Source organism: Ochotona princeps, chromosome 14, assembly GCF_030435755.1.
Source record: "Ochotona princeps isolate mOchPri1 chromosome 14, mOchPri1.hap1, whole genome shotgun sequence".
NCBI classification, from domain to species: domain Eukaryota; kingdom Metazoa; phylum Chordata; class Mammalia; order Lagomorpha; family Ochotonidae; genus Ochotona; species Ochotona princeps.
The window spans coordinates 28,212,773-28,227,369 of record NC_080845.1 but is presented as its reverse complement, the minus strand read 5'-3'; the positions used below and the strand labels follow the sequence as shown (position 1 = coordinate 28,227,369).

At 52.6% G+C, this 14,597-nt stretch overlaps 1 protein-coding gene across 2 annotated transcripts in view; it reads right to left on the bottom strand.

The window, feature by feature from the left end:
• ANKS6 (ankyrin repeat and sterile alpha motif domain containing 6) overlaps positions 1-14,597 on the bottom strand; it is a 44,000-nt gene that overhangs the window by 12,070 nt on the left and 17,333 nt on the right. For both annotated transcript variants that reach the window (XM_058673014.1, XM_058673015.1), the window contains exons 6-11: positions 13,705-13,853; positions 12,850-13,048; positions 12,204-12,253; positions 9,072-9,257; positions 8,366-8,519; positions 6,272-6,447 (exon numbers count right to left, since the gene is read on the bottom strand). In XM_058673014.1, coding sequence (XP_058528997.1) covers positions 6,272-6,447; positions 8,366-8,519; positions 9,072-9,257; positions 12,204-12,253; positions 12,850-13,048; positions 13,705-13,853 — 914 coding nt within the window. The remainder of the gene's footprint in view (positions 1-6,271; positions 6,448-8,365; positions 8,520-9,071; positions 9,258-12,203; positions 12,254-12,849; positions 13,049-13,704; positions 13,854-14,597) is intronic.

Here is a 14,597-nt window from a genome sequence, read left to right as displayed (position 1 = left end):
CATTGCCAGAACAGTTCCAGGAAGTATACAGGTGTGGGCCACAAAGACAGGGGTTGGGAGGCAAAGCAACCGTTCTAACTGCTGTATGAAGAAATACAAGTGGCTGCAGTATACTGACCTTGCTTCCTGAAACCTTGCTGAACCTGCCTACTAGCCCTGGATGCTTGTGTGTAGGTTCTTTGGCATGTTCCATCTAGCTAATTGTGTATTCTAAGAAGGCAGACAGTTGTCACTTCTTTTCCAACTGCCATACCTTTGATTTCTTTTTCGTGTCTTACTGCACGAACCACATCGCGAGAGTTCCTTGCTCCACGTCTCGGGGGAAGGCACAGTCTTTTATCAAGTGTGATGCTGGGCACAGATGCTTTAGCTCAGAATTGGGATTTTCCCTTCAATTGCCAGTTTGCTGGCAGTTCTGATCACGAGTGAGTTCTGATTTTGAACACTGTTACTGCATTTTCCTTCTGTTAATACTGTGAATCACAGGGAGTGATTTTCTGATGTGGAACAGGTTTATGTTTTGGGGATAAACTCCTCTTGGTTAGATGTATTAACGACTCAACCACTGGATTTAATTTGCTGATATTCTGTGGGAGATGTTCACATTTATCCTGCTGAGAGCAGATTACTGGTATGTAATGATACCAGTATACAATGATACAGGAGGGTCATTTTCCAGGACGACCTAACAATCCTAAACAGGGACTGGACTTCAAGACACCTGGGGCAAAGACTGAAACAAAACAGACTGATCCACAGTCACAGTCAGAGACTTCTCTCCCAGCAACTGAGAGAACAAGCAGAGACAAAATCAGCCAGGATACAGAACACCAAGTGACACTACACCCAACCTGACCAGAGCAACAGCCTTGGAGCCTCCCCCTTTGCCCACTGCGACAGAATAGTTTCATTCCACGTGGAGACTCGCCAAGGTAGGGCACATTTTGAGCCTAAAATACACCTCAAGGGTGTTAAAGGAATACACGTTTAATGGAACTAAACTAGAAATAAGTAACAAATTCCATAAAATCCCCAAATGACAGCAAAACCAAGAATACACTTCTACATACTACATAAAGGGCTGGCGAGCAAGCTTCAGGAGAAGTATGCTGAGCCATGTAAGGATCTTACAATACAAGAGCGTGTGGGAGGCAGGGTAAGGAGCACTCGGGCCTGCATTTGGACAGCAGGAAGATCTCTAAGCAGCAGTCTCACTTCTAAAGCAGAAAGCAGAGAAAGACGGCAAAAACACAAAGAAAGCGAAGGGAAGGAAATCACAATTGCAGAAATCAACAACATTAAAGAAGAAAACACAGAAAATCCATGGCACCAAAGTTCTATAAAAGCATCATTAAAATGGATTAAAATTTTGGCCTACTGACCAAAAAAGACAGAAATTACAAATTTACCTTGATCAGATATATTAAAAGGGGCATTCTTACTTTCACTATGCATTAAAATGATAATGAAGGAATACCACTAACAACTCAGTAGCTCAGATGAAATTTTGTGAAATCTTACCAAAGCAAAATTTATTCAAGAAGAAACAAGCAACCTGAACAGTCTTATCTTCACTACGAAACTTACCGTGCAAGGAAAAACCTTCCAACAGGCCAAGATGGTGTCACTGGTGAATTGCATAAGACATTTACAGAAAATACCAATTATACATAATCTTTTCCAGAAAAGCAGAAGAGGAGATGATACTTCCCAGCTCAACTAGGAGCCAACACGACTGCTTTTTTTCTCTCAGCACTTTAAAGCTGTCACACCATCATCTCTGAATTTTGTCATATCTGACAAGTCTGCTAAAAACTTGTATTTTGTTTCTCGGTATGCCATTTTCCTTCTCTCTGGATTCCTTGGAGATGCTCCTTTTGTCTTGTTGGCAGACTTTAACCATTACATGGCCAATAAAGCACTTTCTCTAAATCCTGGATCTTTGAGCTTGCAGCTGTCATCATTCATTTGGGGAACTTCTCAGTCATTATTTTTTTAAAATACTTTTTCTCTCCACCATCGCTGCCTTCTATTTTCCTTCAAGGATCTCAATCACCTGTATGTTAGAGCATCGTATTACAATTTCTGCGTACTCTGCGGTTTTTGTTTTTTTCTTTTAAACTATTTACTTGGGGCAGGGCATCAGCATTGTGGCAGTGAAGTATAAGCCACTTGTGGCATGGGCATCCCATGTGAGCAAGGGTCCAAATCTCAACTGCTCCACTTTCAGTTCAGCTCTAGCTAATGGCCTGAAAAAGCAGCAGAAGACCCAAGTGGTTGGACTCTCACCACCCATGTGGGAGACCCAGATGAAGCTCCGGACTCCTGACGTTGGCTTGCCTCAGCCCTGGATGTTGCAGCCATTTAGGGAGCGAATCAGTGGATGGAAGATCTTTTTATTTCTCTATCTCTGCCTTTCAAAACAAACACATTTTTTTTTTTAAAAATCATTTGCTTATTTTATTTGAAAGACAGAGATCTGCCAACCAGTGATTCGTTTGCCCAGAATGGCCACAATAGGCAGAACTGGGCCAGGTGGAAGCCAGCATCCCAGCACCCAATCTGGGTTTCTCATGTGGGTGGTAGGGACCCTACTCCCACTCCAGGCTTTATCTGCTACTGCCCAGGCTGCGCAGAAGCAGGAAGCTGCAATTGGGAGGCAAGCGGAGGCCCAACCACTTGGCCAAATTCCTCCTCTCCCGTCAACAGTTACTTTTTCAAAGACAGGAGCCACAAGACAAGGCAAGTGGAAAAGTCAGTGATGAAAAATATAATACACTAACAGAGACGAGGAATGCCTTTAATGGGCTCCTCGGACCTCAACAGTGGGGTAGGCATTAAGCACAACAGCTATGATGCTGCTGTGGGCGTCCACATTCTGCACTGTAGTGTTGGCTTCGAGTCCTAGCAGTTTCCAGCTAGCTGTACTCTGGGATGGTAGGGGATGGCCAGACAGATTTCCCACCTCATGGCTCTGGTTTGGCCTACCATGGTGGTTGGAGGCTGCTGCTATGAACTAACGGATGGAAGATCTCATTCTTCCTGCCTGTCAAATAAGTACAACTTTAAAATTAGGTAGTCTCACACGTGGTTCATATTTTCCACTAGTGCTTTTAGCCTATTAGTCATAGTTACTTCAAAATTTCTGCCATATAATAAATTTTAAAAAGATTTATTTTATTGTTATTGCAAAATCAGATATACGGAGAGGAGAAGAGACAGAAAGATCTTCTGACTGTCGACTCACTCCCCAAGCAGCCACAACACTGGAGCTGCTGCTTCCAGGTCTCCCACACGGGTGCAGGATCCCAAGGCTTTGGGCTGTTCTTGACTGCCTTTCCAGGCCACAAGTAGGGAGCTGGATGGGAAGTGGGGCCGCCGGGATTAGAACTGGTACCCATGTAGGATCCTGGTGCATTCAAGTTGAGGACTTAAGCCACTAGGCTACTGCACAGGGCCTGGGTGATATAATTCTAATACTTGTCAGACTGAGATTCCTTGTCTTGCCTTTTTAAGTGTCTTATAATTTTTGCTAAAAAGTGGACATCCTAGACAGAGAACTAAGGTAGATGTTTTTTTTAAATTTCTAGGAGTACATCTTCCTTCCACCAAGCCTTCCAGTGTCTTCTCTGCACCCCGTGATTCCAGGGTGGAAAAACAAGCCCCTTCCATGGGCATCAAAAGGAAGTTTCTGATAGGCCACATATACCACGAATCCAATCCTCCTTCTGCTTTTCCTGCAACAAAGGACACTTCCAAGCCCTTCTGAAGAAGTTCTCATTAGGCAGGAGCTAATTAGCCCAAGCCTACCAAGCTGACCTTTCCCAGCCAAAGGCCAAGGACTACACCATCCAGGGGTAGCACTGCCGAGCTAGCGGCTCCATACAAGGGTCACATGGGATCTCTGAGCTACTTGATGGTCCTCTCAGACCAGACTGGCTGGCTGAGTCCACATGGAAACTGGGACTCCCATGCATGCACCCACCAGCTATGTAAGCACCTTTGGTTTGTGCCTCGTGTGGGAAGAGAAGTGGACTGTACCTGGTGGGCTGTGAGGGCCTCCAGGGACCTAGGCGGGCAGGTGCAAATGCCTCCTCATCACACCCCGTCTCCTGGAGTGCACTTGATGCGGCATCGTGATCCCGCCAGCAGCCGTGCTTTGTGAATAATCCACCTCTACAGTGAGCTGCTTGCTTTAAGCAAAGTACAAAACTCAGATTCACACGGCTCCTATTTGGAATACTAATTCCTAATTCTTCCTCAGGGAGTCGTTGCGAAGCACTTCATGTCTCCATTTGCTGCAGGAGCATGCGACAGAAAGCCTACTTTGGCGTCCTCTGTTCAGGGCAGCAGTTTTCTAGCGCCCTGGACTGGGCTCTGCAGGGCAGGCAAGATCTCACTCTGTCAGGCAGGGGTGGGGCCCCAAACCCTGCAATTTCGAGCAGCTCCCCAAGTTTATGGCACGTGATGATGTTCCGAGTATCAGGTGATGGCTGAAATGGACCGTTTCCCTGGTTTATTGTTTCCTGTACGCATCTTTTGACACAGTCGATTTCCTTACATGAGGATGTACTTGTACACAGATTATATATGACAGATGCAGCCAAGCGCACTAACAGCTAATGTAATTTATAACGTAGCTGCCTGCTTATTTCCAGCACCGATTAAAAGAAGCTATATTATCTAACACATCTAATAAGATCATCAGAATAAGAACGGAGAATTAAACACAACAGACAAGAAAGAAACTATTCAAATCCCCAGGCTGGAAGACTTACTTTCATGAGCAGCGTTGAGTTTCCTGGCGGCAAAGGCAAGAATGGAAGTACAAGGATTATATAAACGCTTACAATCTGATCAGACAGACTACATCAAAATGTCAGTAGAGCTTTTTGCCCTGAAGCCAAATTCTATCAGGATCAGGTACTTAATAAGTTGTATGACACAATAATTTTTAACAGAATGCAAAATAATCAAATGTACAGGGAGCAAGGAACATTTTCTGTAGCTTTGTTGGAAGAGGAATCTTACTGTCAAGGTCCTATTGCAAAACAGGCTTGGAACAACACAGCGGCTACGAGACTGACAGTGGCAGGGCTGAGAACACCTGGGCAGGCACCTGTGTGGTGGGCCAGTATGCAGGGGTGAGGCTCCCACTGTGCATGGGTAAGGTTTCCAGTGCACATGGGCGAGGCCCCAGTGTGCAGGGGTGAGGCTCCCAATGTGCAGGCATGAGGTCCTAGCAGTCTCATGATTCCAGCGAGAAAGCTGACGCAAGCTGGGAGCTGGGTCTGGATCCCTCCTGGACAGGCAAACTCACGGGGGCTGCCAGTAGCCACTGTGGTTTGGAACCCACACTCTGGGGTTTACTGCATGAACCAAACAAGGCAGGTGGAGGGACAGAGTCCCGAGACAATGGAAAGCATCCCACTGTGTAGTGGTACATGGCCTTGTTATTTACTGCAAATCCTACAGCCACTACCCATGCAGGGACGGAGTGCTCTCCCACTGCTTGGACAGCAGGATGGTGGTGGGATGCAGGGAGGTGAGGCTCAGGCTCTGCCCTGCCACGGCCTTCTTCTGCCTCTCCCCCAAGCCGGTTGCTCTCTCCCTCTGGGAGTGGTTCCTTCATCACCAGCCCTGCCCCTGGCTCTTGCCTTTCCACCTGATTCCTCATCAGAGGGCGCCAACACTCTCAAGCCAGAGTGGGTGCCCCCATCTGTATCCCTCTGCACCCTACCTTCTCCACAACAGCCCGTCACTCTGAAGGCACGCTGAAGGTGTGACCGCCTGCGTCACACTCGGCTCCTTACTGCTGCTGGCAGCGGCAGGTACACAGCAGGTGCTCCAGGATGTGCAGTGTAGATGACTAAGGTGGGAGAATGAACCTCACCACGGATACTGCCCACAGGAACCTCCAACAGGGATGTGGGCTGTGCATGGGCCCAATGCTCTGGCATGGGGCTGCAGCCGTGTTGTTAACCCCTCTGCTGGGAGCAGGAACACTCGAGAGACTGGCTGGTCACCAGGGAGGCTGCAGGAGCCATGTGCAACAAGCTGGCAGTTTGCAGCACCTCATTGTGGGGGAAGGTAGGCTGTGAACTACCCTCATACATGAGACCATCAGCACTCCCCACTTCTGCAGAAAGCTATAAAGGAACTGGTTAGAAAGGCACCTTACCCCTCAACTGTGGCCCAACCAGAGCTCCTGACATGTGGACCATGCTAGAACAGAAACCCATGAGCTCAGTGTGGGCAATCGACATAGTACCTTGGTGCTGGGTGCGCTACCACCGCCACCTGCAGGGGAAGTTGGAAGCTCAGATGGGCTGGTCCCAGGCGTGGGCCCCCCAGGGCTTGACCGCTGGCTGGGCTTCTGCTCGGATAACCCGGCTGCTTTCTTCCGCTGGGCAGCAATTTGTGACAAGACACTGTCTATGCTGCCACCTGTGGACAGATGAAATACATGGAAAAGACCATCCTGGCCTACAGCGTGCACTGCGAGCTGTGTTCTGTGCTGAGCCGAGCCGAGTTTTATCTCTAGGACTTCACTCCCTGTGGTGGCTTGGGGTCAGGGTGGATCATCAGAGAGATCTGAGTGAAAGCCTTGCAAAGGCTAGCCCTGGCTTTCACATGACCGTTCCTGCTGCCCCCAGCACAGACCTCAGGGAAACCAGTCAGCGACGTGTCCCTCATCCTGGGACTCCCCCTTCAGACCCTTGCACCCCAGCCACTCCCACCACTGTAAGGGATGCTGCACCAACTGGACCCTCACCCCTCTCTGCCGTTTCCCCACTCCGTTCCCCCAGATCTACCTGTGATGTTGATTTATTACGAAAGAAAGAAGCAAAGCAGTACTACACTCCCCAGGTGGCAGGGTGCCTGAGGGACAGTTACCAGGTCCGGGGTGGGTGCCAGGCATTGCTGCAAGCACCTCCCCTATGTAGGCAGGCATGTAGTGCAGCGGAGAAGGGACTGCTTGGGAGGCCCGTCCTCTGTGCTCAAGCCCATATATATGCCTGGGCTGGAATCCCAGAGCCACTCCCAATTCCAGCTTCCTGCTAAGGTACACCCTGAGAGGGTGGCAGGTGATGGTCCAGCTCCGGTCACTGTGGCCACTTGGAAAATGAACCAGAGGATGGAGGATTTCGCTTATTCCCCCTCTCTTTCTGTAACTCTGCTTTTCAAGCAAATATATTTCTTTAAAAAAAAATAATGGAAAAGGCAGTGTGGATATAAGTGGACTGGCATAAAGAGGTGCTTGCCATCTCATTCTGTGTGGGCGTGAGGACGTGCTGTGGACTCAGGCTGCCTGCGCCCAGGTCCTGGTGCTGTCATGAAGTGCTGCCTGCCAGCCTTGGCAGGCTGTGACCTGTCCTGCCAACTCGCCTGTCATGCGCAGCTGGGCAGTCACGGGTGCTAGGAGACTATAGAACATGACCCACCCGAAGGGCCAGATTCCGTGCCTGCTGCAGACTCAGTGTTCATACCTTACACCACTATAAAAAAAAATGTATAGTGAGCCCAGCGCAATAGCCTAGAGGCTAAAGTTCTCGCCTTACACGCGACAGGATCCTGTGTGGGTGCTGATTCATGTCCCAGTTGCCCTATTTCCCATCCAGCTCCCTGCTTGTGGCCTGGGAAAGCAGTCAAGGACGGCCCAAAGCCTTGGGACCCTGCACCTGTGTGGGAGACCCGGAAGAAGCACCTGGCTTCTGGCTTCAGATTGAGCTCAGCTCCAGCTGTTGTGGCTGCTTGGGGAGTGAATCAGCAGATGGAAGACCTTCCTCTCTGTATCTCCTCCTCTCCAATAAAAATAATTCTTAAAACAAAATTTGTAGCATGCACAAAGGTCCTGGGCATACACATGCCAAATGTACATGACTCCTAGGTGGCAAGATGGTGGCATTGTCTGCTGCCCAGAGGCTTACCTGGCCTCACAGCTTTTCCACTCCAAGTGTGCCTGGTCCCTGCTGCCCACCTGGCCCTGGGTGGCCCCGGGTACCCTCAGAGAGAACAGCAAGGCTGCTGAAAACCCAGAGGAACCACTGCACTCTGGTATGCCCTAAATGCTGCCAACTTGCTGGACCCCTGGGCATATGCCTTACCCATCTTGTACAAGGAAGGGCAGAGTGAGTGGTTCACCAAGGTTCACCCTTCGGGGACTTGAAATCCCACGAAAACGCCCTGCGTTCCTTTTAGTTAAGAGTTCATTTCTGCCCTCTCCATTCACCCTGACCCCATGGAAACAGTTTGAACTGTGAACTCCTGGGAAGCCACCTGCACCTGTGTGCACCTGTGCCTGCTCATGCCTGCCCACCCTCCCCTCAGAACCCCTCCTCCAGGAGCCCTGCCCAGGACACACCTGACCGGTTATACGGTTCTCCTGCGTGCCTGCTCACACCCCCGACCCCGCTGGAGCCACCCGACGAATGAGGGGAGTGACCGAAGTTTCCTGAGTTGGCAGGAGAGGCGTGGCTTCTGGAGAGACTGGGAAATTTCACCGGCCTGATGGCTGTCTGCAAAAGCCAGGTGGATCAAGGGCTTGGTCTGCTGTTCCTCACTCAAGACGCCGAGAACCTCAGCGGGGAGGGTCCCTGTGTTGAGGTGGCGAGCACTGGTAGAGACCCACACCTGCCCGCACGCACAATCTGCTTAGCTCCCATGGGGGAGGCAGCTCACATCTACAGAGCAGAGGCACACAGGGAACATCTAAACATTTTGTAGCATGCACCCAGCGTGCTACGGAAACCAACCAAGGGCCACACCCTGAAGCCACGTGAGGCAGAGAGGTGGCATGCACAGCTGGCTCTGCTTCTCATGACACATTCTGGCGACTGTTAAAACCCAAGAACTGGCCTTCTGGCCCTGGACCCTCCCCGATCCAGCAAATTACTCCCCATTTCCTCATCTGCCCAGGGGGAGGCAGAGTTATTGGGGTCAGAGAGCTCCACACGTCCCCTCACCCCAATTTACTAGTCCCCTCTGCACATGCATGGCTGGGTTGGGGCCACTGAATTCCCAGCACCTGCAGGTGAAGGTGACATGGTGGACCCCGCTGTGTGACTCACGGTCTCAGTGCCCACGGGGTGCCCCCTGCTGGGTCTCTGGGGCAGTACAGTCTTGGCAGGGTTGACTTTCCCATCGTGGCCGGTCCTGGAGCTCCATAGCTCAAAACTGGAGGGGGGCAAGAAGGGGGGGATGACTGCCTTCAGCTTGTCGCTTGGGAGTCTGGTGAAGGGGGCTCCGTTCCGAAGCTGCAAGAGACAGGCCAAGGGTCAGACCAGCCCAGGTGGCCTCCGGGCTCTGGGCTCGATGACAACTACACCTGCTCTTCCTGCCTCCACTCAAGCCAGGGATGCAGGTGGTGTCCCTGCCCGCATCCCAGCTCCGTCCATGCTGCTCCGACTCGCGGCTGCCCTCACGTGGCTGTATCTGCACAGCCAGATCAGGATGGCACAGAGCTGGAGCAGGGAGGTACACACAGGGGCTATGGGAGGCACAGGGCGAAGGAGGGGTGAGACACACCATGCCAAACCCAAGGGTGATGCCAGCTGGCTTCAGGGAAGATGGGAAGAGCATACTGCAGACGGAGTATAGGAAGGCTGAGCAGGGCAGGGCAGGACTGGGGCTGCTGGAGGAAGGGTCAGGGGTCAGGGGTAGAAACTGCCTGGTTGATGCTCCATGCCCCATTCCCCATCCCGCTTGGCTTGCTTCAGCCCTGCCTCCTGTGGTTTGCTTTCTGACCATGTGATATGGGGGTCAGTTGTAAAATCCCCCTGGGGCTGGCTGCTGGTTCATTGAGGACGAGTGCTTGCACAGTGCCTGCTTGCTTTAATTAAGAGGAGACAGTGGCTTTGGTGCCAGATGGCACTTGGCGGGGACAGGCATCCCACCGAGAAGCTTGCCTCAGGGGCCAGGCGACACTGCATCGCTGGCCACAGAGGCTATCTTGTGGAACAGTGCCCACATCACCACCACAGGGCCCTTTGTAAGGCACAATCAGCTGGCACAGGCCAGCGCAGGCATGGAGGCAGGTGCAGGCGACGCAGACCCCATCACCGTGGTTCTGCTTCTCTGAGGATCTTGCAACAGGTGCTGGGCCTTCTACATCCCTACAAACGCCATCCAGCCACAGGGGAGGGGCCTGTGCTCTGACAGCTGCAAACCCACCCAGATGGGCACTTGTACACCTGGGATAGGGGTCAAACCCGAGTAATGATATCAGACTCCCAGGTGGAGGGATTTCATTTCCAGGCTACCTGCCCCAGGGAAATGGTTAAGCAAACAGGGAAAGTGAGGGATGAGTTAAAACACCTCAAAGCTGTTAAACACCAAATTCAGGGACTGGCATTGTGGCAGAGCAGGTTAAGCTGCTCAGGGTGCCTGCCCCCAGGCAAGAGACCTGGAGGAAGTTCCTGGTTCCTGGCTTCGTCCTGGCCCAGCCCTGGCCACTGTGGCCTTCTTAGATAAGCCACCAGCTGGAAAAATCTCGGTGCTTCCGTCTCCCTCAAATAAATAAACAAGTCTAAAAAAAGAAAATTAGGGGCCATTGCTATGGCATAGCGTGTAAAGCTTCAACCTGCAGCACTGGCATCCCATGTTGGCACCTGTTCGAATCCTGACTCCCCCACTTCTGATTCAGCTCCCTGTAGGTCCGTGTGGGAAGGGGGCAATGACCCAAGGCCCTGGTTCCCTGCACTCACATTGGAGACCTGGAGGAAGCTCCTGGCTTTGGCCTGGCTCAAAGGCGGAGAAATCTATCTAATGGCCTACCCCTAGATGGCTGCAATGGATATAAATAAGGCAGTGTCTACCAGCGACGACTGCCGTCACTCCACACGCCACGTGAGGTGCAGAGTGCTTAGGGACATGCTGGGAAGACATCCACCACAAAAGGCCACCAGGAACCCAGCCGAGCGGGACACCAGCATCACTGCCTGCTCCTTCTTCCCACTGGACCACATCTTCCTGGGCTTCTAGAACAGCACCCCTGTCTGTCTGGGGATGAAGTAGCACTGCTGGGTAACATGAGTGCACAGCCTGCAACAAGAGCTCTCGCAGCTGCGGCTCACAGGGCAGGTACTGGGAGTGTGGGGGCAGAGCGGTCCCCGCCCCTCATCTGCTCCACACTCCATCACTCCACACTCCATCACTCTACATCAAGAAGCCAAGAAGCAATTCCTCATCTGCTCCAAGGCAGCCTTCCCTGGTCCGCCAATCCCTCATCCTCGCCAATGCTGCCCCCTGCTGGACACTCTTAGTCTCAGCACTCCAAGCAGGGATCCAACTTGAACACCAGAGCAATGTGGAGTTAGTGGGCGCGGGAAGGTGTCCCACATCCAAGGCCAGACTCCTCAGTGGGCCCTGTGTCCACACCTTCCTGGGCATGGTCTCGTCTGAAAGCCATAACCATGAAAGATGCTATTCTCTGTGTCAGAGGCTGTAAACTGTCCCCAGGGTCTACCTTCCACCTCTGCCAGAGACGCCACACCCAGAGTCTCTACAAGGGCTCCAGCCCACCTAGAACAGACTTCATTTCCCAGCTTCTGGGCAGTGCCAAGCAGCCAAGGGAACTAAACCCTGGCTGGGCTGACATGAGTGGCAGGCACATGTTGCAACTGCCAGAAAACTTTAGACAACTGGCACCTCCCCACAGGAATCTCTGCTCCCCCTCCTCTTTCCTGGGGACTGGAATGAGACAATAATGGCCGGTGCTCTGGCAGCCATCTCGGATCAAACGGGACTAGGAGCCACAGCGGTGGGGGGGGGGAGCAGGGGGACAGTGGGTAACGGGAGTCAAGGACCCTAATTCCATGGGGACATTGGGCCAGTCTGAAATGTTATTTAATGGAAAGAAAGAAAAAAGTTGTTGCCTTATTTATGTTCCTGTTAACTGGGGCCTTGCTGTTATCCATTGCTGAACCGAACCCAGATGCATGCCCCGTTTACAGATTAGGACACTGAGGCCCCTCCTGGGCTCTCACGTTGCTCCAGGTGTGTTGCAGGCACTCGCTGATCTCTGACTGAAGAATGCCACCAGGCCTTCCACACAAGCCTTGGAGTGCCAGTACGGGCTCACCCAGTTCAGACTGGTCCACACCGTCACACATGGCCACCGGCCACCACCGCCCACACGTTAGGTCTCCTTGCCAGACAATGAACAGAGACCTAACGATGCTCTTAGAAAGTCCCTCACTCACCATGGTGGTCAGCAATGCATCTTCCTTTTCTCCTCGCATGCTCCCAGGACCTGAGAGAGGTGGACAGACAGTAATCTCCTGAAGTGAGCCCTGCTTACTCACAGTCACAGTGTGGGGGACGAGTGGTGGGGGGTGGCCTTCATCCTGGGTGAGCAGCTCTCTGGGGCGACTCTATCATTCGTAAGTTCCACGACTTACCACTGCCATGCTGTTCAGACAGTGGCATGCCCAGAGAGTGGTGCCCCAGGAGCTGGCCCAGGCTTGTCTAGTAAGCTGCTACATCTCCTTCAGCAAGCTTGCAGTCACCCCATCTGTTGGTTACCTCCACTGGTGGAGAGCTCACCATGGACCCCTGGGTCCCAGGCCAGTCCTTCTACCTCAAGACGCATGCAGCAATGGAGAGCTATGGTGTCTGCTAAGTGCAGAGAGCCACCTGCTACATGTGGACAGACACGAGAGGCCCAAGGTCCCGCAGCAGGAAGTGTGGCCCAGGAACCTGGGACTCCCCTTGACCCACTATTGTGTCCCTGTTCCCAAGAGCTGCCAGCTGTGTAGCCGTGTTACAGCCTGACATCCCCCCACCCTGCCGGCAGCCCGGAAGAGAAGGCACAGAACAGAGCACACACGCCACGTGTCCTTTTCTCACCACCATCTTTGGTTGCGGGGGCTGCATCGGAGAGCCCCGAGCGGCTCGTCTTGTCCTTGGGGGCCGCTCTCATGGTGGAGTCCAGTGCTGGCTCGGGCTCATCGGCGAAAGGCAAGGGCTGCTGGCCTGACAGCCCGCGGGGCAGTGTCTGCATCAGCTTGAGCTTTCGGAACCGATTGGACATCCGGCTCCACCAGGACTGCCAAGGCAATGCGGCACGGGTGTCATGCTCCCAGGACAGGTGAGCAGGTTGCACCCCGGCCCAGGGATGGCAACAAGCTCAGCTCCACCAAGCTGCCCTCTTGGCCCCGCGGCAGGTGCAGCCAGCGCCCCTCTTCGAGGAGCTCGCTGCATCCTTCATGGCAGCCTTTCTCCCAACTCGGGGGGTAGTGTTGAGCCCCATGGGCTGTCTCTCATCCAATCAGCGTCCACTCTGCACACACTGGAGGGACAGAGACCTGCGTGGGGCGCTGCTGACCGGCTTGAGGCCCTGCAGTGGGATGGCAACCTTGGACACCTTAACCTCCATCACTGCACCACCCCATCTCCTGTTTGCAGACACCAGAGGGTGTGTGTACCAGGGCCTGGGCCATCTGTTCCTGGTGCTGATGCCTCCCCCACCCACAGGGGCAACAGCTGCTGCCCTCCTGGGGACTCCTCATGACCGATGCCTGCTTGGAGGGTAGCTGTGGCAGAAATCTGCAAATTTTCTATCTTAAGAAACTGGGAGTCTATGTCCAAATTTGCATCGCTTTTGCTTTTGTTGTTTGACACAAATGACAGATGTCGCAAGGCGGACCCACACTCTTGCCAAGCAGTCAGAAGACAGATGCCGAGGGGCAAGAAAAAACCTACCTTCAGGCCACCCTTCTCATCGGGCAGCGTGGGGATGCTCCAGGGCACCGTGACCTTCAGGTGGGGCAGGGATGGTTGGGGGCTGGGCCGGCCTTTGTCTCTGTTCACCTGCATACAGACGCATGCCAGCAGCCGGACAAGCTCCGTGTCTGTGGATACAAGGGCACATCCGTCTGCCAGGCCACAGGCACATCCCGACAGCCCAGGGTCCGCGTGGTTCCAGAACCAAGGCACTTGCTTCTCTGCATGCTCTGCCATTGGTGGCAGGAAAAGCCAGCAGGGCTCACCCTGCTTCACCAGGAACAAACATAGAACACATTTTCCAAAGCTAGCCCGTGGAGGTTCCCATATGGACTCTGCCCCTCGCTGGCTGTGTGACTATAGGTAAGTTACACAGCCTCTCCAGGCTTCTGACAAGGGGGTGGCCTCAGCAGTGGGTTAAGCTGCCACCTGCAGTGCTGGCACCCCATATGGGCACTGGTTTGAAACTTGGCTGCTCCACTTCCAATCCAACTTCCTGCTAATGTACCTCGGAAAACAGTGGAGGATGGCCCATGTGCTTGGGCCCTTGCACCCATGTGGGAGACCTGGTGGGAGCTTCCGGCTCAGCCTGGCCCAGCCCTGACTACTGTGGACATATGGGGAGTGAATAAGCACATAAGATCTTTTTTTTCTCTGTCTCGCCCTCTCTGTAACTCTCCCTTTGAAATGAATGAATGAATGAATGAATAAACGCAGGTATTTTGAAGAGTCTAGGGAAGCCCTGCCAAAAAGTATTAAAGTATTTACCAGATGGCAAATACTTGAGGAAGGTCAGGGGTTATTAGATATGAATGAGCTTTAAAAAAAAACCTCCTCAAACAAGATTGAAAACACTCCAGATGATTAACACC